Source organism: Leptopilina heterotoma, unplaced genomic scaffold (genome assembly GCF_015476425.1).
Source record: "Leptopilina heterotoma isolate Lh14 unplaced genomic scaffold, ASM1547642v1 Lhet_53, whole genome shotgun sequence".
In the NCBI taxonomy this organism is placed as follows: domain Eukaryota; kingdom Metazoa; phylum Arthropoda; class Insecta; order Hymenoptera; family Figitidae; genus Leptopilina; species Leptopilina heterotoma.
Window position 1 is genome coordinate 2,558,933 of NW_025111115.1, and position 23,139 is coordinate 2,582,071.

The window sequence follows — 23,139 nt, forward strand, 5'->3', positions numbered from 1 at the left end:
AAACTTCGATTTCCGGTTTTTATCTGCAATAAAAATCAATTTCTACTACTGAATTTAAATTTCCAATTTGAAATTGTAGAGATCGTTTTTTGTTAAAAAAAACTTCTCTTTTTTTGTTCAGTAATTAATCAAAATTATTTTGACAAATATTAAGAATTTGAAAGGTAAAAAAAAACAATAATTTGATAAGAAAAAGAAAAATTAGTCGGAAATCGAAGACAATTTTTTAAATATTAAAAGATTTTTACATTAATTTCAACGAGAAGCAGTAATATAATTTTATTATTCCTTTGTTAATGGAAAATTAAATTAGAAAAGTTTAGAAAATAAATTTGAAAGTCAATGAAAAAGTAAATAAAAATTGTAGGGTATGTTTGATAACTTAAAAAATTCAGAACTTTATAGAAACATCAAAGAATGCAAATATCTTTAATAGAATTATAATTATGTTTATTTATTATCAATGAAACTTTGAAAATAAACTTGTTTGCACATAGACACAATGTAATAATTTTATTACTATATAGAAAATTACGCAAGAATTATTATTTCTGCATCCCGCAGTATCAGAAAACAGGTTACTGACTTTCATTCTCTTATCAGAAATGCGAGACTTATCAATTCTTAAAATAATGCATATAAAATGCATACATCACTTCTAATTACTTTCACTTTTATAATACATGTTTAATGAAAGTAGTGACATTAACATAATTTCAAAACTAAAATATAATTTTTACTGCAAACAACAATGTAAAAAAAAATACTCTCTCAAAAAAAAAAAAATGTACAAAATTTAGTTATACGTCTTTCAGAAAAAATTATATCAAAAGGCAAATGTTTTAATGTTTTTTAACATTTTAATTTTTTTCTTAAATATTTAACTTAAATATTTTAAAATTAATTCAGTTTTGAAAGAATTACTTTTACAATTTTCATAAGTAGATGAACTTCAATAAATTTTGATTTAAAATTTTGTAAAATTTCAATTTTAAATGAATTTAATTACAAATATATAAAAAAAACTTAGATTTAAAAAAAATTTTTAAATTGATTATTAAAAATAATGGATTTATAGAAAAATTTTAGTTAAAAACAGTACACGGAGAGAAATTTATAGTAGTGGGTAACATAATTGTGGTTAGGGTGACCATCTTTAATGCTACGTATACAGACAGCTATCTAGATAGTCACCGTTACCATCAATATCATCAGGAGTAACATCTTGGTAGTACGGGGTAGCATAACTATATTTTTTTTAGCATCTGTGATGGTTGGCAGTAGCATAATGATAGTATCGTGTAACATCATCTTTTTAACATCAAAATCTGACTATCCATTTCTCTCAGTGTAAAACAAATTGAATTTTGAAGCAATTACAAATTATTGCAGAAATTCAATTATTTTCAAAAGTAGTAAAATTTATTTTCAGAAATTCAATTATTTTCAAAAATTTTAATAAAATTCTTGGCAAAGTTTTAATTATTTTCATAAATAATAAAAATTTCACAGGAATTCAATTATTTACAAATTATTTTAATATATTTTTCAATTATTTTCATAAATAAGAACAATTTTTACAGGGATTCAATTATTTTCATAAAAATAATAAAACTCAATTCTGAATTTCAATTATTTTTAATACAATTTTAATGGAATTCCTCGAAAAAAGTTATTATTCTTAAAAATTCTATTAAATTTTTATTAAATTTTATTAAAAATTTTCTAAAGAAATTTTATTATTTTTAAAAACCTTTGCTACAATTTATTTATAAGAATTTAAGTATTATTTTCAATACATTTTTAATTAAATTTCTATGAAGAATAAAATTATTTTTAAAAATTTAATAAAATTCTTTGCAAAAATTCAATTTTTTACAAAAATAATCAAATTCGGCTCAGAAATTCAATTATTTTTATAAATTGCAATGAAATACTTGGCAAGAATTCAATTAGTTTACCAAATAATAAAAATCTGCTTAGCAATTTAAATATTTTCAAAAAATTTTTAAAATTTCTTTACAAGAATTCAATTATTTTAAAAAATAATAAAATTCTGGGTAAGAATTCAATTGAAGCGTTTTGTGCAGAAACCGCATAAGTCCATTTTTTTTCGAAAATCACTTTTTTATTGAAAATTTATCTTTAAATGAAGCTTTTCAATCTGGTAAAATATTACATAAGTGACTAAACTCTAAACCCTTAAAAAAAATAATTAAAATATCATTTTGTGCAGAAACAGCACAAGTCCATGATAAGTTTTATATTTATTTGTGATATTCTTGACGTATTTTAATAATTTATATTAAACAGTTTATATTATAAATAAAAACACTCATGGGAAGCAAAAAGTGACAGTGGTAACTGAATTATTTTAAAATCAGAAAATATTGAAAATTGGTTAAATTTATTCTTAAAACAATTTTATTATTTATAAAATGTTACTAAAAATTATCCAAATTTAATATTATAAATAAATGTTATTAAATATTTCATAAAACTTTGATATTTCACTAGATTTAATAAATTTTCTGTGTTTTTCATTTCATTTTGTGCAGAAACAGCATAAGTCCAAATGTTAATTTATTTTTTAATTTTTTATATTAAGTAGATAATTAATTAATCATATTGGATTTTTTAACTTATAGGTTAGTAGAATATAATGCAAAAAGCCGAATTAAAAAAAATCTTAACATTTACGAGAAAAACAGTTTTTATTGATTCCTGAACAATTTTGAATTATGGACTTATGCTGTTTCTGCACAAAACGCTTCAATTATTAACATAAATAATCAAATTCATCCCAAGAATTCAATTATTTTTAATATACAATATTCAATGAAATTATTCGAAATAATTGAATTAATCTTTTAAATTTTCATAAAATTCTTCAAAAAATTAATTTATTTACAAAAATTGCAATAAAATACCTACTTCCCAAGAATTCAATTATTTTCAAAAATAATACAATTTTGTGCAGGAATTTAATTATTTTCGAAAATTTTAATAAAATTTTCTTCAAGAATTCAATAATTCTCATAAATACTAAAATACTATGTAGGAATTCAATTATTTTTATAAATTGCAATAAAATACTTTGTAAGAATTCAATTTTTTTCAAAATAATTTTAATAAAATTCTTCGCAGAAATCCAATTATATTTAAAAATTTACAAAAATTCTCGTCAAAATTTCAATTATCTTTATAAATAATAATTTTTTTCTCCGAAATTCAATTATTTTCCTAACTTTTAATAAAATCCTTGGCAAAATTTCAATATTTATTTATTTATAATCCAATTTGCATTAAATTTCTCGAAAAATGCAATTATTCTTAAAAATTTTATTAAAATTTGTCAAGAGAATTCAATTATTTAAAAATTTGTTAATAAAATTCTTTATGAAAATTCAATTTTAAGAAACATTCAATTGTTGAATAAAATATTTATTTTTATAGTTAAATAATTGAATTCTCGTAGAATTTTCTAATAAATATTAATTTAAAAATGAATTCCAAATTAAAATCTTTGAAAATTTGAACTTTTCATACTTTTAGTTAAGAATTCTCTAGAATTAATTTGCCTCAATAAGTTTAATGGATTTTTTTTAATTATTTGAAGTTTTTAATTTCTAATATATTTAATTGAAGAATGTCAAAATAATCGAAATTTCGTAAAATTAAATTGTAAACAAAAAAATTTGAAAATTAACAAAGAACTTTTGAAATTTTTTTTAAAAAATTGAAGAATTTTGGTTGAAATTTCTATAAATGAATAATCGTAATGATGCAAATAATTTTTGAAAAAGTTACAGTAACAAAGTAGCAAGTATTAATTATTTTAAAACATGAAGAAAGCGATCACTCCCGAGTCGAAGACTCGGAGTTATCGTTATCATCATGTTTTATAATAATTTTCTTGTTATTGAATTTCAAATTTTTTAATATTTCTATAAAAAAAAATGATTAAATATTTATTTAAAAATGAAGTCATTGATGTTCTCAAATAATTTTCGTTTTAAAAACCTGCAAAAATTCCGTTTTTTAACCTGGAAAACATTTATGATAATCGAAATATTAAAACCGAATTTTAGTTTTTTAAAATTTATTTATTTAAAGTAGTAAATAGAGGGGAAAAGTCAAGAAGAGAAAAAATATAATTAATTCCTACAAGAAAAAGTTTCACTCCATCAATTTTATATTTACAATCGCGATATACAAGAAATATACAGTACGAAAACCTACCACGTCAGTCATATCCCATAAGTGGGAGTGAGACAGACTTATGCGATTCCCATACTTTCCTATGACTGACGGATAGCTTTTCTTACTGTATAACTATACACGTAATAATATAAAAAAAAACTGTGAACAATAGCAGGTTGTTATTTATTTTGATATTGAAAAGTTGTATATTTTGTGCACAACAACTATAATAGTTTATGGGCTGTACAATGGACATACACGGGACGGTAATTGGCAAGAATCGAGTAGTCTTCTGGTCACCTGTAGTGTAGAGCAAGCATTTGCGCTTCACAGGAATGAACAACTAGTTTCGAGCTAGTTTAAACCTAATTGGACAAGATCACACAAAGTCGCAAACTTATGCATTGGCTAATTCTTATTATACTATAATCGCTACAAAAAAAAATTTATAAATAAAACGACTTTGTTCTGGCTTTTAACTTAATGAAATTCTATTAGTAAATTATCTACTAAATTACTACCTGCAGAAAGGTGCCTTTGAAGCAAACGAGTAAATTTAATGTTTTACAATAGTCTTCAGGGTCAAAACAAGTAAAAATTTTGTCTGGAAATTAGTGAAAAGTCAGGGAAGAAGAAAATTAAATTTTTGTTCTAACTGCTTACTTTCAGTCCCCTTTTGACTATAAAACCATTTACATTAGAAATATTTTTGACTGAATCGTAGTCTTGAGACAGTATTATTTTAAGTCGTAAAACTACGACTTAACCTATTGTTTTAATTTTCAAAAGTTGGCTACTTTTCAATTACTTTGTTTTTAAGATATAAACAGTTAACAGACCTTGTTTTTACTAGTAAATAACTTAAAACATTAGATCCCTCTCTTGAGTGCGTGATGTCAAATATTGAAAAATATGATTGCAATCATGCTCAACGACAAATTATTATTGTTGTCCGTGCGAGGAAATGATTCTATAATGAAAATAAATTGTTATGATATCGAGAGAGCGTAAATCTCTTTGAAAACAGTTGAAGTTCAGGTCGCTTGTTTTCAGATGAAGATAAGAGCCCATAATACTGCAATTTCAGCAATACATATCATACCATTCTACCGTAATGGGGCTTCTTCTCTTCTCTTATATCCTTTCTTCTGATCTTTGCCATTATCACCTTCTTCATTCTCTCGCAGTAACCTCTCATATCAAGTCACAGTGTAAAATGCTCGCACAGTGATTTCAGGTAATTGTGGATTATTCGAACTTTCAGCGCCAAGGAATTGTCAATTATTCACTGCGGGTATTCCGCACACAGCTCAAGTGCTAAGGTAAATTGCAGTTAAAATCACTGCCCTTCGAGTCGTTGAACCGCGTGTGGCGTGCTATATCGTTGCGACTTGTTCTCCTCACAATGTGTAACAACTTTTACCGTTGTATATCTCTCGTTTCATTTTTCGGTAAATAACCTTAAAAAGTCGCTTCTGCTTCTGTTCGTTTAATCAGAGATGATGTGAAAAAAAGAATTAAAAATATGTTCTGCAATTCTCTAACCATTTTGAATATTTTTTAACGTAGAAAAAAAGGGTTGTCACAAGTCAGGGAAAAGTCAGGGATTTTTATTAAAGGTACTGGAAAAAATTAAATTTTTAAAATTTATAAAAGAGTTCTGAATTTTTTAACGTCTTTAGAAATTATTTAATGAATAATTTTACTTAATAATTGCAAAATAAATTGGATTTCAAAAAAATTACGTTTACAATCTTCGTAAATAGATAAACTTCAAAGGTTTCAGTTTAAAAATTTTAGAAAATATCAATTTTTAATGAATTAAAATAGAAATTTTAAGAACAACAGATTACAGAAATTAAATTATTTTCAAAGGGATAAACTTCTTTGCATAAATTCAATTATATCAAAAATTAAAAAAAAAATTCTCTTCAAAATATCAATTATTAAATATCAATTTTATATAATAAATAATAAAATTCTTCTCCAAAATCCAATTATTTACAAAAAATTTAATAAAATTGTTATCAAAATTTCAATTACTTTCAAAAATGTTCCTCAATTTATAATAATTTCCATCATTTACTATTTTAATAAAGTTTTCCAAAAGAATTCAATTATTTAAACAAAATTTTAATAAAAATTTCCCAAGAATTCAATTACTAATTTTTTATAAATTTCTTACAAACAATTCAATTATTCTTAATTTTTTTAATGAAGTTTCTCGAAAGAATTCAAATATATTCAGAGAATTGAAAAAAATAGTTCTGAGAAATTCAATTATTTCGAAAAATTTAAATAAAATGCTTGTAAAAATTCTATTATTTAATGTTGAAAAAAATTCTTTACAAGGTTTAGTTAATAAAATTGCAATTTTAATAAAATTTTTATATACAATTCAATTATTTTTAATACAATTCTTTTTGAGAATTCAATTATTTTCACAAATACTACATTAATTTATGGGAATTCAATTATTTAAAAAAATTTGAATAAGATTCTTCACAAGAAATCAATTATTTTTATAAATAATAAAATTTTTCTCAAGAATTCGATTATTTAAAAAAAATTTTATAAAATGCTTTATAAATTTTGAAAAATTATAATAAAATTCACCATTAAATTCAATTATTTTCGTAAAAAATAAAATTCTTTGAAGCAATTCCATTATTTAAGAAATTTTAATAAAATTCTCCGCCAGATTTCCATTATTTTCAATATTTTTTAATGAAATTTCTCGATGGAATCCAATTATTTTTAAAAAGTTTTAAAAAATTCGGAGAATTCATAATTTAATTATTTAAAAAAATTTTAATAAAATTCGTCACAAGAAATTAATTATTTTCATAAAGAATAATATTTTTCTCCGAAATTTAATTATTTTTATAAATAAAATTCTTCACAGGAATTCTATTCTTTAGAAACTTTTTTAATAAAATTAGTAGAATTACAATTATTTTTAATACAATTTTAAATAAAATGTTAAAAAATTGCATTTATTCTTAAAATTTTTTTTAAATTTCGCCGAAAGAATTCAAATAACTATTTTTAAAAATATTGATAAAATTCTTCATAAGAATCCAATTTTAAAAAATATTCAATTATTTAATAAATTATTTATTTCTGTATTTACATAATTGAATTCTCGAAAAATATTCAAATAAAAATTGATTAAAAAATGAATTTCAGTTAGAATTTTAAATTATAATTGAATATTGAAAGCATAATAGCTTAAATTTTCAGAAATTATTGAATTTTGAAAAGGGTTAAAATTCAAATCTTTGAAAATTTGAATTTATAGTTACAATATTCTTATGTTTATTTTAGTAAAAAATAAAATTCTTCGAAGTAATTCAATTATGTAAGAAATTTTAATAAAATTCTCTCCAAGAATTAAATTCTTTTCAAAAATAAAACTTTCCACAGGAATTGAATTATTTAAAAAAGTTTTTTTTTTAAATTTTTCGTCAGATTTCAATTATTTTCAATTTTTTAAAGAAATTTTATTATTTTCGAAAAGTTTTAAAAAAAATCTGAGAAATTCAATTATTTAAAAAATTTTAAATAAACTTCTTCACAAGAATTGAATTATTTTCATATTTTTCTCCGGAATTTAATTATTTTCACAAATAAAATTCTTCACATAGGAATTCAATTCTTTAAAAAAATTTTAATAAAATTCGTTGCAAGAATTAAATTCATTTTTATAAATAAGAAAACTTATCGCCGAATTTCAATTATTTTTTATACAATTTTAAATAAAGTGATAAAAAATTGTATTTATTCTTAAAATTATTTTAAAATTCGCCGAATGAATTCAATTATTTAAAACAGTTTTTATAAGTTTCTTTATAATCATTCAATTTTAAGAAATATTTAATTATTTCTGTATTTACGTAATTGAATTCTCGAAAATTTTCTAATAAAAATTTATTAAAAAATGAATTATTTCAGTTGGAATTTTAAATTATAATTGAATAATAAAAGCATAAAAGCTCGAATTTTTAGAAATAATTGAATTTTGAAAAGGGTTCAAATTAAAATCTTTGACAATTTAAATTTATAGTTACAATATTCTTATGATATAAAATAATATGATTTTATCACTCGGTCATTTTATAATAATATTCTCATAAGTTATTGAATTTCAGAAGGTTTGAAGTTGAAAATCTTAATTTCTATAGAAAAATAATAATGACAAGTATTTATTTAAAAAAGAAGTTATTGATGTTTTCGATTAATTTTACTTTTGAAGATAATTTGTAAATAAATGTAATCGAATTTTTTTTTTTAGTATCTAATAATTTTTGGAGTGAATCAGTATATTTTTCAGTTCAGGGAAAAAGTGAAAATTTTGTTTGGAAATCAGAGAAGAGTCAGAGAAAAACAAAATTAAATTTTTGTAGCAACCCTGAAATAGCAAATAGTAGGTTTCAGTAGATGAGTGATATATATTTTCGCAATGGAATCTATGTCTCAAGTGTTTTAGATGATTAATCCCAATCAAGTTCAATTACGCATATATGTAGCTATCCAAGTGCTAATTGAATAAAATGTGAGTAAATCATATGTGTATTTATTATCCGTACGCATGGATATATCAATTTAATTTAGCATATGTAGTCCATTGATCTGATGTATGCTCGTACAGTTATAAGGGTCACTTTTACATAAAGTACCTTTTCTATTAAAGCCAGACATAAGCTTTTTCTCGAATGTATTTTTTATATTATTATAAAAAGAGTGAAAACGTACAAGACATGGAGAAATAAATTCTTCTCACATATTAAATGATGATTAATCTGTGAGATTCCTGGTTTTGTTTGATCGAGATTCTTGTTGCGTATGAGGAAACGGAGTGAACTTAGTGTGGCCTTAGAGGTCACTCACTCACTCACTCACTCACTGACTTGTACCAGTACCAGATAAGTCGGTTGGATGAGGTTCAGGTTTTCTTCTTCTCTCATCGCAATCTTGCGGGTCGCTACACCCTGAGATGGTCGCAGACCAGATGAACCGCAGAACTTCCTACGTGGAATCGAAAAGCCCACAAGAACCTGCAATGCCTAATACAGAGAACCGTAAGTCTGCATGACATGTTCTGCCATCGAGTTGGGCATTTGCCAGTTCATACATTGTTGGCACTGGTTAAACTGGAACTACCACTGGCACCACATCGGAAAGCAACAGCCTTAGATGATTGGTACCACTTTGAAAAATGAAAAGTTCCCCTTTTGCGCATTTCATCAAAGGACAAATGTGCCTTTACGCTTAATGGGCTCTCTTTTGTGCGATACACGCGAGCATATATGGGAATAAAAGCAGGGTGAATCCCTTCGGTGAATCCCGAGAAAAAGGGATGCCAAATGTAAATACATGTTTAATGAAAATATTCGCAAACTTAATTAAAATTGTCCTTCGCATATTATTTCTTCTTAATTACAAACCTTGTACTTATCTACAAGAACCTAATATTTACTACTTTTTTTACGATTAGCTACCATTTGGATACTTTTTTCTAAATTTATGATACTAAAAGCTGCTATTTAATGATTTAAAAAAGTTACTGATGTTTCGAACTATTTTTCAATTGAAGGCAATAAATGTATTAGGGTATTTTTAATTTTCATTCAATATTTTAATCTTGGGTATATTTTTAGAGAGAATCAGAATATTCTTTAGTGTCTAAATATCTAAATATCTATTTTTATCGAAAATTCTACGTATCTAGAAATCAGGGAACAAGAAAATCGAATTTTTATGACAACGCTGATTATGCTTCAGAAGCTTTAGAAGTAGTGATAATGGTGAGTGAAAATAGGCTCATTTTTTGCGTGTTTTATGTTAAGAACCATATTTTTTAAAATTATTAAAATAACAAGAGGCGTGGCCCTTATAGGTCTTTCAGAAATAGGCCACTCTTGGGTGTGGTAAATTGATTAGATTTAGATCATTTCATGATGGGCGTGACTTGATAAAAGGCATTTCATTATAATAGTTACATTTTTAAATTATATTTTTAGTCTTGCAACTTGAAAGACGTTGAGTGATATACAAGACTATATTATCTGATAAGATATTACAGTTTTCATGTTTTTTTCCAAAAACTATGAATGCATCAATTTTCATTTGTTACAGGAAATAGTGTTACAAATACAAGTCATGGTTTGGTACAAGTTGATAACAAATCCGGCCAATGGTTCGGAGCTACAGTTTCATCTTCCAAGGTGGACGGAGGACCCCTACTTGTGAGTACTTTCTCATTACGTATACGTATTTTATATTTTTTTAAATTATGTACCGGTAATTTACGTAATTTCATTATTTTTAATGACTCACAAATATTTTACCCAAACATTTTTTTTAAAGTCAATCAGAAATCTAAATATTCGGAAATATCTTTTGTTTGTCGTTTTTTTTTGAAAAATATGGAAATGTCAGGGAATTTTATAAAACTTGAAAAAACCTGGAAAAATTAGGGAATTTGAAAAGGGCAAAAGTGCAGCAACCCTGGATATAAAATAGAAAAAGAAAAGATACAAAATGAAAAAGATAGAAAATAGAAAAGATAGAGAATAAGAAAGATAAAATAAAAGTTCGCAATTAAGTAAATTAGAAGAAGATAATTTATTTAAAATTGAAAAATTCTTCTAACTTGCGTAGACATTTTTCCTTGCTCTAAGAAGTAAACTTGCTTTTCGAATCTACCGAGTAGTAACGTGTGTCTCGAACGAACGCGACTGCTTCTATTTCTGGACTATTTCAAAACAAGCAAAATTTAACACTACTCTGAAGTTGAAATCAACAGGGGAATGAATGATATTTTCCTGATCTTGAAGATAATCAACATTTGTTTGTTATTACAAGATTGTCACAAACATTACTTTGTTATAAACTTTAATTATTCGAAGATTAATGCATATTTTATTTTTATATCCATGAATACAAGGGGAGAAATTAGTTTATAAATTTTGCAGAAATATTTGCGCAATATGCTGTTCTCTAAAATTTAGTGAACATTGAGGTACTTATACGCCAGTAGTAAGAATATTTGGGTGATTAAAATTAAAATGACTTAGACTTATCGATGCTTTTTTTGCTTGGCTAGAATTAAGTAAATTAGAATAATATATTATGCATGAAATTAATTGTCCTCGAGCATAGATGAAAGCGAATTTTAATTTTCACCAGGTGCGAAACAATAGGCATTTGTACTTTTTTTACTTTCGATAAAAAATTCTTTTACTTTAGTAAAAGAAGTGACTAAAAATAATAAAAACTCTTCCTCCTGTGAAGTTAGTGCGGCTCAATTTTTACCAATTCTAAACTTTTTTTTAAAAAGTTCAGAGACTATGCCAAAAATTTGTAAAGCATATTCAAAAAGTAATAAACTCGAATAAAGGCATAGTTTGGAATTTAAATAAATTTTCATTTTTGATAAGATAACGTGAAACTGTGAATTTAAAACTTTTTTCGAAAAATGCAAAACTTGAGATGATATAATAAGACTCTATTTACATTTTCCCAACGATAATGCGTTCCCAATGACAAAGAATCCGACAAATCAAGCGAGGAAAATGAATTCAATGCGTGGCGAGGCATAAAATAATCGTAAGGACAATGAGAACATTGAATATAAAGATATAATCTTTATTACTCGTGAATATTTGTGCACATGCCAGTGCAGATGTGCATATAATATTCAAATTCAACCCTTATTCCGATCTATACTATTAAACTTGATACCAACTGAACCACTCAGGGGAAACTTTAATTTCAAACGTATATAATGTATACTGGTTTTTTCTTTTTTTCTACCTTTTTATACAAAGAAATACTTTTCTAGTTTATAAAAAGTTTATTTTATATTTTTTTCATCATGAATGGATTTATAAAAACTGTCTACTATCTTCAGATCGTAAGATCTATTATTAGTATTGTCTATTATTAATTATTATTATCGATTATTATTAGTATCTTTTATTATTATTATTATTATTATTATTATTATTATTATTATTATTATTATTATTATTATTATTATTATTATTATTATTATTATTATTATGTTATAAATAATTATACATAAGTATTTACTATAATGTTATTTTATTGTTAAATAATTTTTATTTAAATCAAATAAATTCAGCAGAAAAAACTTCAAAAAAGATTTTAAAAAAAAGTAAATAAATTTATACATTTATAATGGGTTATAAAATTTAGCAACTAAATTGTAAGGAAGTGAGAGAAAAATCGTCATAACGGAAGTTATATGACAGATTTTGAATAAATAATGAAAAATAAAAGTTGGTGATTTCTTAAATGGCGAAGATAGAGTGAATTGTTTGCGCTTCGCTCATAAAGACGAGGAATTATTCGCCTCACGTGTTGATTCGCAGTGTACGAGCAAACTGGCGTATATGATGAATGCATTTATACCTTTAGAATTGTAATACGTGCTATACAATTTGAAAATCCCGAATTGTACTGTGTATTGAATAGAGATGTTGCTTAAATAGATTTTGAAATACACACCCAATAACTATAAATTGGACAGATTTTTCGAATGTTCGTTTTTGAAAAAAATGATTCGAATTCTGATTTTTAGACGTTAAAAATTGCAAAATTAATTGGATTTCAAATTCTTGTCAAAATTTCAATTTTCTTTATAAATGATAAAATTCTTCTGCAAAATTAAATTATCTCCAAAAACTTTTAAAAAATACATGTCAAAAATTCAATTATTTTCAAAAATTTTCCTCAATTTATAATAATTTTCATCATATACTATTTTAATAAAGTTTTCCAACAGAATTCAATTATTTTAAACAAAATTTTAATAAATAATTCCCAGGAATTCAATATTACTTACCAATTTTTTAAACATTTCTTCAAACCAATTCAATTATTTTGAATTTTTTAATGAATTTTCTCGAAAGAATTCAAATATATTCAGAGAATTGCAAAAAATAGTTCTGAGAAATTCAATTATTTCTAAAAATGTAAATAAAATTCTTGTAAAAATTCTATTATTTAATGTTGACAAATTTTTAAAATTCAACATTTTTTCTTCTCTTTAATGGCATTTAGCTTCATTATTTTTAGGCTCTTAAAAAATACTTTACTTATTTAATAATCTCCACCCTTTGGTAAAAAATCGAAAATTATCAAAAATTCGAAAAAATTCAAAAATCCGAATTTCTTAAAATTTAACATTTTTTCTTCTCTTTAATGGCATTTAGCTTCATTATTTTTGTGCTTTTGGAAAATACTTTACTTATTAAATTGTCTCGACTCTTTGGTAAAAAATCTAAAATTATCAAAAATTCGAAAAAATTTCAAAAACCGATTTTCTTAAAATTCAACATTTTTTCTTCTGTTTTATGGCATTTAGGTTCATTACTTTTGTGCTCTTGAAAAATACTTTACTTATTTAATATTCTCCACTTTTTGGTAAAAAATTTTAAATTATCAAAAATTCAAAAATACGAATTTCTTAAAATTCAACATTTTTTCTTCTATTTTATGGCAGTTAGCTTAATTATTTTTGGGCTCTTGAAAAATACTTTACTTATTTAATAGTCTCCACTCTTTGGCAAAGAATCTAAGATTATCAAAAATTTGAAAAAATTCAAAAAACCGAATTTCTTAAAATTCAACATTTTTTCTTCTTTTAGATGGCATTTAGCTTCATTATTTTTGTGCTCTTAAAAACACTTTACTTATTTAATAGTCTCCACTCTTTGGTAATAATTAAATATTTATTTAAAAAAGAAGTTATTGCTGTTTTCGAATAATTTTAATTTTAGAGAAATTTGCAAATAAAAGTATTAGAATATTTTTTCGAGAATCTAATAATTTTTAGAGTGAATCAGAATATTCTTTAGGGTCATGGAAAAAGTCAAAATCAGTCAGGAAAATGTCTGGAAATCAGACAAAAGTCAAGGAAAAACATAATTAAATTTCTGTGGCAACCATGATTCAAAAATTCTTTGAAAAATTATTTCAAGAATTTTGAATCATTAATCAGTGATTCAAAAATTTTGGAAATAATTGTAAAAAAATGTTTGAAAGCATTATTCGAGAGCGTAATTGCAGCATTTAAGTACATACGAAATGGTATATTGATAACGCAAAGAAGCAGGAAATTAAACAAGAAAAAGCGTGTAGAGAGATATAATTTAGTTTCTGTGTCGTGTTTTGTGGAATGAACGATTGTTTTTTGCACTTTAGTTGAGAGGCTGCTTGTGGCGTTCCCGATGAAGCCAATCGTAAAGGCAAAAGGGAAGTTTTGTAAAAGGCTCTCAGAGGTCATTGAGGTCGTGATTGTCCTTTGCTTGGGCATGGCCCCGTCGTGGCCCCATCGTGGCCTTTCTTTCCATTTTAATCGATGCGTCTTTGCCGACGACAACTACCGCGAAGAAGCCGCCACTAGATCGTGAAGAGTAGCCCATATTTTACGGGCGATTGTTCTTTCGTATTCTCCGCGCACTGCCGCCAGATATCCACGATGTTTTTGCCACTGGACTCCTATACATCTCTTTCCCTTTACACATCCACCCTTTCCTCAATCAGAATAAATGATTTCCATTATTCTAAGAATTTCACATTCATCTCTTTGCTTTCTTTTTTTTAATTTCTGATCCCATCGATTTATATCTATCTCGTCTTCTATTTCTATACGTCTTCTATTCTATACAGTTGTTAAATATTGTATAAATATTTCCTAATACCATTTTTTTTTTTAAGAAAGCCTTTTCTATCACTGAAAAAACAATTTATTTGATTCAAATAACCGATTAATTGACTATTATCAATTCAATGTCTGCTGGTTTTTTGAATCTAAATTAAAACATTTTGAGATTGAATATGGAGACTAGACGCTACTCTCCACCTGCGAACGCCAAGGTCACCGCTAGATGACAGTTGAGTTTTCTTGGAATTTCTCTCGCCACCTGGTGGTGACCTTGGCGTTCTCAAGTGGAGAAATTAAACCACCATTTTCTCCCTAAAAAATTTTTTAATAATTAGAAAATAATTTTAATATTTCTGTTTTTTAATAACTTTTTACTCGCTTATAATTTTTTAATGGCGGAAAGATTTCTGGAAATCAAGACAAGATTTGGAGAATGGTGCAATTTTCACTTCCGACAGGTATGCACACTTCTCGATCCAATCTTTCTCTTGGAGTATTTTGTTTTTTTGTTTTTGATTCTTTTAGCGACATTTTGTTTTTTTCCCCTTATTATAACAATTCTGACGGGGGGGATCTTTCTTTGAGTGCGTATGACAAAGAGGAAAGATAATCCAACGGTAGACAATACGCATTCCAAGTGTGTGTTTTGTTCATGGGACAAATTGCAACGCCCGCTAAACGGCTCTTTTTTTGCTTTGGCGGTCTTGTCTTTTAAGACAATCGCCAGAAGCGGGTCGTTTCACATCAAGAGTTCTGACCATTTTTATTTTCTCCTTCCTTCTCTCTTTCTCTCTCCTTTACCCAGACTTGACCACCATTCTCTATGGGACAATGCAGTAGATTGAGATAATCACCACAAAACCACCGATTATTTCACAGCTTCCACAATATAATTTCTTATTGGCTACTGAAGTGGGACATTATATAAAGGTGGCGGCATATAGCGAAGGCACGACATATAATTATAGTTCGTTTCACTTGAAACTAAGCAGGAGTCGAAATTTTGGAATTTTTTTGCTTCTTGACACTTTTCTCAATTCTAACAATATTTCGAACCGAACAATATTTTTTCAAAAATTTCAGACTAAAAATCTAAAAGCATTTCTAGTTGAATGAAAGAAGAGAAATTAGGGACACTTTTTATATCTAAAAATACGAAATGATAATTTTTGACGCTGAGCATTGACGCTAACTTCAGGAGCACTATTTTATTATAGATATGAGATGAGCCAAATCATGAAGCACATGCATTTAAAAATCATCGATGTAGATTAGAAATAGCAAATAAAGGTACAATAATGTACTTGAATTATTATTGTATTGAAATTAAAGGCACGACTATCATATAAATACAAGAGCAATAATTTAATTTGCCATCAGATATATTGAGGAGTACAATAGAAATAAAAGAAAACGATGTTGGTCTTCGATATAGTAAAGTTTATGTGGTTATTTATTTATCTTTCACTGTGTTAGCTTCTGTTCAGAACCGTATCTATTACATTGGGATCATAAGAAAAAAATCACGTTTTCCTCATACTGTGAAGGTGCTTCTACAATATGATGGAGAGAAAGTTTATTACTTGGTTAATTCAGGGCTACTAAGATCCTGGAAAACCTGGAAACTTTTTTTAAATCTAAGAAAAACTTGAAAAATGTCAGGAAATTTTATTAAACGATTTTAAAAATTCATTTTTCTTAAATGATTCTATTCCCCTTTTCTCAAAGAAAAACTCAGACATTCAATTATTTTAAAAAATTTTAATACAGTTCTTGGCAAAGTTTAAATTATTTTTAAAAATTTGTCTTCAATTTAATCATTTTAAATATTTATTACTATTTTAATATTTTACAAAAGAATTTAAATGTTTACAAAAAAGTTCAATAATACCCTTTGCAAAAATTCAATTATTTTTACAAATTACAAAATTTTTCACAAGAATTCAATTATATTTTAAAAAAAATTTTTTAAATTCTTTGCAAAAATTGAATTGGAATAATAAAATTTTCACAGTAATTCAATTACCTAACTATTTAAAATACAATTTTTAAGAAAATTTTTCGAAAAAAATCAATAATTTAAAATTTTTTAATAATATAGTTTAGGGAGCGTTCACAAATGATGTCAAAAGCGTGACATCATTTATGAACGGTCCCTTACAGAATATAATTATTTTCTAAAATTTTGATACCATTTGTTTATAAAAATAAATTTTGTTCATAAATAATAAAATTCGTCAAAAGAATTCAAGTATTTAAAAATTTGTTGATGAAATTCTTTAAGAGAATTTAATTTTTGAACACATTCAATTATTCAATAAATTATTTAAATTTATTTATTTAAAATTTAATTCTTCTCAGAAATTCAATTATGTTAAAAAAAAATTCTCGTAATATAGTTTCAAATATCATTATAAATAATAAAATTCTTCTTCAAAATTGAATTATTTTTAAAAATTTGAAAATATTCTCGCCAAATTTCAATTATTTTCAAAAATATTAAAATTCTTCTCCAAAATTCAATTATTTTCAAAAATTTTAAATAAAATTCTTGGCAAAATTTCAATTATTTTCAAAAATTATAAATAATAAAGTTCTTCTTTAAAATTTATCTAATTTCAAAAATTTTAATAAAAATTGAATTCAAAAATAATACAAAATAAATAAAATAAAAAATTGAAATAAAATTTCAATTATTTTCATAAATAATTAATTTTTTTTAGAGGGTTTCAATTATTTCCATAAAAAATAAAATTCTTTGCAAAATTCAATTATTTTCATTAATAACAATATTCATTTCAAGAATTCAATTATTTTTAAAAGTAATTTAAGTTAAAATTTATGATAATAAAATTAATTCAATATTAAATGCATTATAGCGTTAATTTTTTGAAATAATTGAATTTTGGAAAAGTTTCGAAAATTATTGAAGATAATTGATTTAAAGAGGAATTTTAGTTACAAATTCTGAAAAATAATAATTAAATTAGATTGAATATAATTTTGAAGAAATTATACAGTAACAGAATTCTTATAATATAAAATAATCATTTTATTTTTTAACAAATCACCGGAATTCAATTATTTACAAATTTTTTATAAATTTCTTTGCAATAATTCAATTATTTTCATAAATAATAACATTTTCTGCAGGAATTCAATTATTTCCATAAATAATCAAAATTCTCTTTAGGAATTGAATTTTTTTCTTTATTAATAAAACTCATTTGCAGAATTTCAATTATTTCTAGGTAATATAATTTTAATTTAATTCCTCGAAAAAAGTTAATTACTCTTAAAAAATTTTATTAAAATTCGTCGAAATAATTCAAATATTTAAAAAATTTGTTGATAAAATTCTCTTAAACAATTTTATCAAGAAATTCAATTTTATGAAACATTCAATTATTTAATTAGATTATTAATTTTTTTATTTAAATAATTGAATTCTCGTAGTATTTTCTAATAATAAAAATTGATTTAAAAATGAATTTTAGTTTTTATTTTCTAATATATTTTTAATTGCAGAATTTCCGAAAATTTCGATAATTTTTGAAATTTCGTTAAATTGAATTGTAAAGAAATGGATTTGAGAATATTCTCAAAAAACTTTTTCAAAAATGATTAAAAAATAATTGATTTAAAGAAGAATTTTAGTTAAAAATTCTAGAAAATAAGAATTTAATTGCAATGATAATAATTTTGAAGGATTTTACAGTAACTATATTCTTGTCATAGAAAATAATAATTTTATCACTCGGTCATCCTTATAAAACATGAAGAAATCGATTACTCCGAGTCGAAGACTCGGAGTGATCCATTTCTTCTTGTTTTATAACAATATTTCTAAAGTTGTTGAATTTCAAAAAGGTTTGAATTTGAATATTTTGAGGAATTTTAATTCCTATGGAAAAATAATGATTAAATATATTTTTAAAAAAATGAAGTTAATGTTTTCGAATAATTTTAATTTTAGAGAAATTTGCTAATAAGATAACATTTTTTTTGAGTATCTAATAATTTTTAGAGTGAATCGCAGAATATTCTTTAGGATCAAGAAAGAAGGCAAAATCAGTCAAGAAAAAGTTTGGAAATCAGAGAAAAGTCAGGGGAAAAAAATAAAACCTTTGTGGCATCCCTGTTTCTCTTTAATATATAAATGATTTTAAAAATCGTATGTACCACGCAGAAACAAGCAAAAAAAAAAATTCTATTCTATTAATAATTGCAGTGAATGCACATCGATGTGCGCTAGTGAGCACTAAACCTCTATTGTAGAAGCACCTTAATGTGACTTATTGTTAGCTTGCATCTTTTGTACCAATGCCTGTAGAGTTCAACTTGACCTATGAACCATTGACCACTATTATTCAATCCTTATAAAAAAAAATGCACAACAATCTTTTTTTTCTCTATACATTTTACTTTATTTTACATATTTACTTGAAAAATAAACAGTACATAAGCTTTTAGCTACTGCTAAGTTATTGCTAAGAAATGTGAAAAGAATTTAAAGATTGTATATTGAAAAATACTTTCGCTACCACTATACAGGTATATTGAAGACTCTAATAATTGTAATCTGTTAGTTGACATCTTTTGAGAAGACCTGAATTTACCGAATGACATAAATTTATCAGAATGCGCAAACTTGTCAGATTGGCAAAATACGACTTCTTAAAAAGTGGCCGTAACTTGTCATAGTTCAGCTCGTTCGTGCCTCTCCCTCCATATATAGTGTGAGGTGTTTGTACACTAACTCATAAGAAGATTAAACCTACTATACACACTGTACGTATTGAGCTCATGAATGTAATATACGGTCGACAATCATCGTAAAGGTGATGCGAAAGGTCTCACAATTTTCTTTTATTTTTATTTTCTCCTCTTCATCTTTTTCTTTCTTGCTTTTTAAAGCGGTGTGCTTGGAAAGAAGCTTTCTCTTCAATTTTGGGACACTCATTGCTGTAATTTGAAAATAAATAAAATGTCTCGTCGAAGAGACGTTGCATATGTTCTTGACAGTTTATGACTGCAGTGATTACCGAGCCTATTACGCCAAACCTTTAAGCAACTTTTTGGATGCTGTGATTTTTTTTCTTTATACTACTTTAGAGGCACAATATACCCAAGTCGCGCGAAATATCTTCGTTCCTTGGCTGTTTCGTGTGTATACTGACACAAGGAGGGAGATTCTTCTCTTCTCTTATTATTTTTTTTTTTTTTTGGTAAATTATGCGACCAGTTTTTTTCCAACATAATTAGTATTAAATCGCGCGTTCCTCGAGAATTTATTACAGTGACAATGGGTAAATGTATAGTCATGTTTTACCAAAGTTTATTGAATTATAGGTTTATTGAATACACGGAGAAAAGTGAGTTTGGTATATTATCATTTATCAGGCTTCGCACTCGATAATTCATTTTAAAAATGAAGCAAAATGTAGTTTTAAGATTTAAAAAAGGAGTAAAAAGTATAGCTATCGTAAAATTAAATTTGATGAAGGAAAAACTCGATTTAGTCGATTCACAAAAATTCTGACTTTTTCCTCATTTGCATAAAAAAATATTTCTTTCATTTTCATCTCCAACTTAAATTTTTATCACAATAATTTTGAGTCACTATAAAAAAAATTAATTACAAAGTTTATAGATAATAGATATAAAATTTAAGTTTCTAATTTTTATAGTCAGTCAGTTATTTTTTATGAAAATATTTCTAATAAAAAACATTTCATTCAAACATTTTTCATTATTCTCTGAGTATGCGAAGCAAATATAATTTAATTGACTTAAAAATCATTTAATACAAATAAATATTTATTTGTTCCTGTAAAATTTTTGAAAGTTGAAAATTATCCTTTATTTGAATCAATAATAAATTTTTTCTTCGGTGTTAAATTCTTTTTGCAAAAAGTTAGTTGCAAAAAGACTAAAAAAAGAGAATTATAGTGGCAAAAATAAACAAACATAAATATCCGTTAGAAAACTAGGTTTTATCAGATAGATAAAATTAATATAATTAAGCAGGTTAAATTGCTAAACTATGCGTATCAGAATCACTCACTGTATACAATTTGTATAACAGAGATATGAGAAGTTTAAATAAAATTTTTATTAGGTAAGTAATGACCGTAGAAAATGGTCTTATTTGAAGCATGTAATGAAGACAATTGTGTATTACTAATTTCATAATATTTAATATATAATAATAAGTCCTAATTGCAATAATAATAATAAATTAATTTTTACTATTAAAATACTCCTTATAACAACAATTTATTCTTTATTCTTTTGTTGAAATTTTCCTTTATTTTTATTAAATTTAGAGACATTAAAGAATATTCTGCGATTTACTCTAAAAAATTATTAGATACTCAAAAAAATTTTCTAATACTTTTATTAGCAAATTTCTCTAAAATTAAAATTATTCGAAAACATTAACTTCATTTTTTTAAAAATATATTTAATCATTATTTTTCCATAGGAATTAAAATTCCTCAAAATATTCAAATTCAAACCTTTTTGAAATTCAACAACTTTAGAAATATTGTTATAAAACAAGTGATAAAATTATTATTTTCTATGACAAGAATATAGTTACTGTAAACTCCTTCAAAATTATTATCATTGCAATTAAATTCTTATTTTCTAGGAATTTTCAACTAAAATTCTTCTTTAAATCAATTATTTTTTAATCATTTTTGAAAAAGTTTTTCGAGAATTTTCTAATCCATTTGTTTACAATTCAATGTAATTAAATTTACAGAATTATTATAGTTGAAAGTGTGAAAAATTCAAATTTTCAAAGATTTTAATTTGAAACCCATTCAGAAGTCAATTATTTTGTAAAAATTCATGCAATAACTCTTTTAATATATAATTATTATCTAAACTTTTAACTAAAATTCATTTTCAAATTAATTTTAATTATTAGAAAATTCTACGAGAATTCAATTATTTTAATAAAAAAATTAATAATCTAATTAAATAATTGAATGTTTCATAAAATTGAATTTCTTGATAAAATTTTTTAAGAGAATTTTATCAACAAATTTTTTAAATATTTGAATGTTTCTTAAAATCGAATTTTCATAAACAATTTTATCAACAAATTTTTAAATACTTGAATTTTTTTGACGCTTTTTAATTGAACTTTTAAAAATAATTACATTTTTCGGAGAATTCGATTAAAATTGTAGTGAAAATAATTCAAATTCAACGATGAGTTTTACTATTTATGAAAATAATTGAATTTTTGCAATAATTTGTAACTTCTGCATAATTTAATTTTTTTAATAATTAATGAATTATTTATTAAAAAATTTAATATTTAACTAATTTCAGAAGAATTTGAATTGTTAAAATTTCTCAAAAATCCAAGTTTTTTAACATTTTTATTAAAACTCATTAAAAATTGAAATTTTGTAAAATTTCAAATATTAGGTGAATTAATTATTAATGCACCAAAATTTAATTATTGGAACTTGGAAAAAATATCCTATAATTCACTTATCACTAAATATATTTAGAGCTGTGAATTAAGGATTGAAAAATAAGTGATGGAAATTAAGAATCAAAACAAAAGTGATAATTCAATTATGCTTCTTCAGAAATTATGTATGCTTTAGGAAATTGCAATTACTATTTTCTATTATTAAATAGTAATATTATTTTTTCGATTTTTGGAAGATATTTTAAAGATGAAAGAAAAAGCGACACTATCTTTCACTTTCTTATAAAATAGACGACGTTCGAAAAAATAATTTATTAAATAATTGTGGAAGAATTTACAAAATATTGATATTATTGGATAGTATTTTTAATGCGAAAATGCGAAAACACTGGAGAACAGTTTTAAAATTTATGCTTCTATGCGCTCAAGGATAAAGTTTTCCTGCCTCTAGTCATTGACAGAAATAAATATTTGAATTTAAAAACTGCAATGTTGTAGGAAACAATTTTAGTCGGTACTATATATATATATATTTAATATACAGACCGATAAAAATCATTATTTATCTATTGGATCTGAAACGAAAATATTTTACGCAAACACTTGATGATTTTGACCTATAAAAACTCTCCTCAAAATTTCACCCTTTATTATTTGAAAACTAATTCTTTTGTTGCAATTGTTATACAGTTTGTAACATTTGAAGTGGTATTGGCATTGTGATGTGTTAATGCAGCCTTTATATTCTGAAATAAATAGTATCTATATATTATTACAATTTCTG

The 23,139-nt window shown here is 24.4% G+C and overlaps 1 protein-coding gene across 2 annotated transcripts in view; it reads left to right on the forward strand.

Moving 5' to 3' along the window:
• LOC122508300 (integrin alpha-PS2) overlaps positions 1-23,139 on the forward strand; it is a 90,005-nt gene that overhangs the window by 26,480 nt on the left and 40,386 nt on the right. For both annotated transcript variants that reach the window (XM_043621578.1, XM_043621579.1), the window contains exon 3: positions 10,342-10,451. In XM_043621578.1, the coding sequence (XP_043477513.1) occupies positions 10,342-10,451 (110 nt within the window). The remainder of the gene's footprint in view (positions 1-10,341; positions 10,452-23,139) is intronic.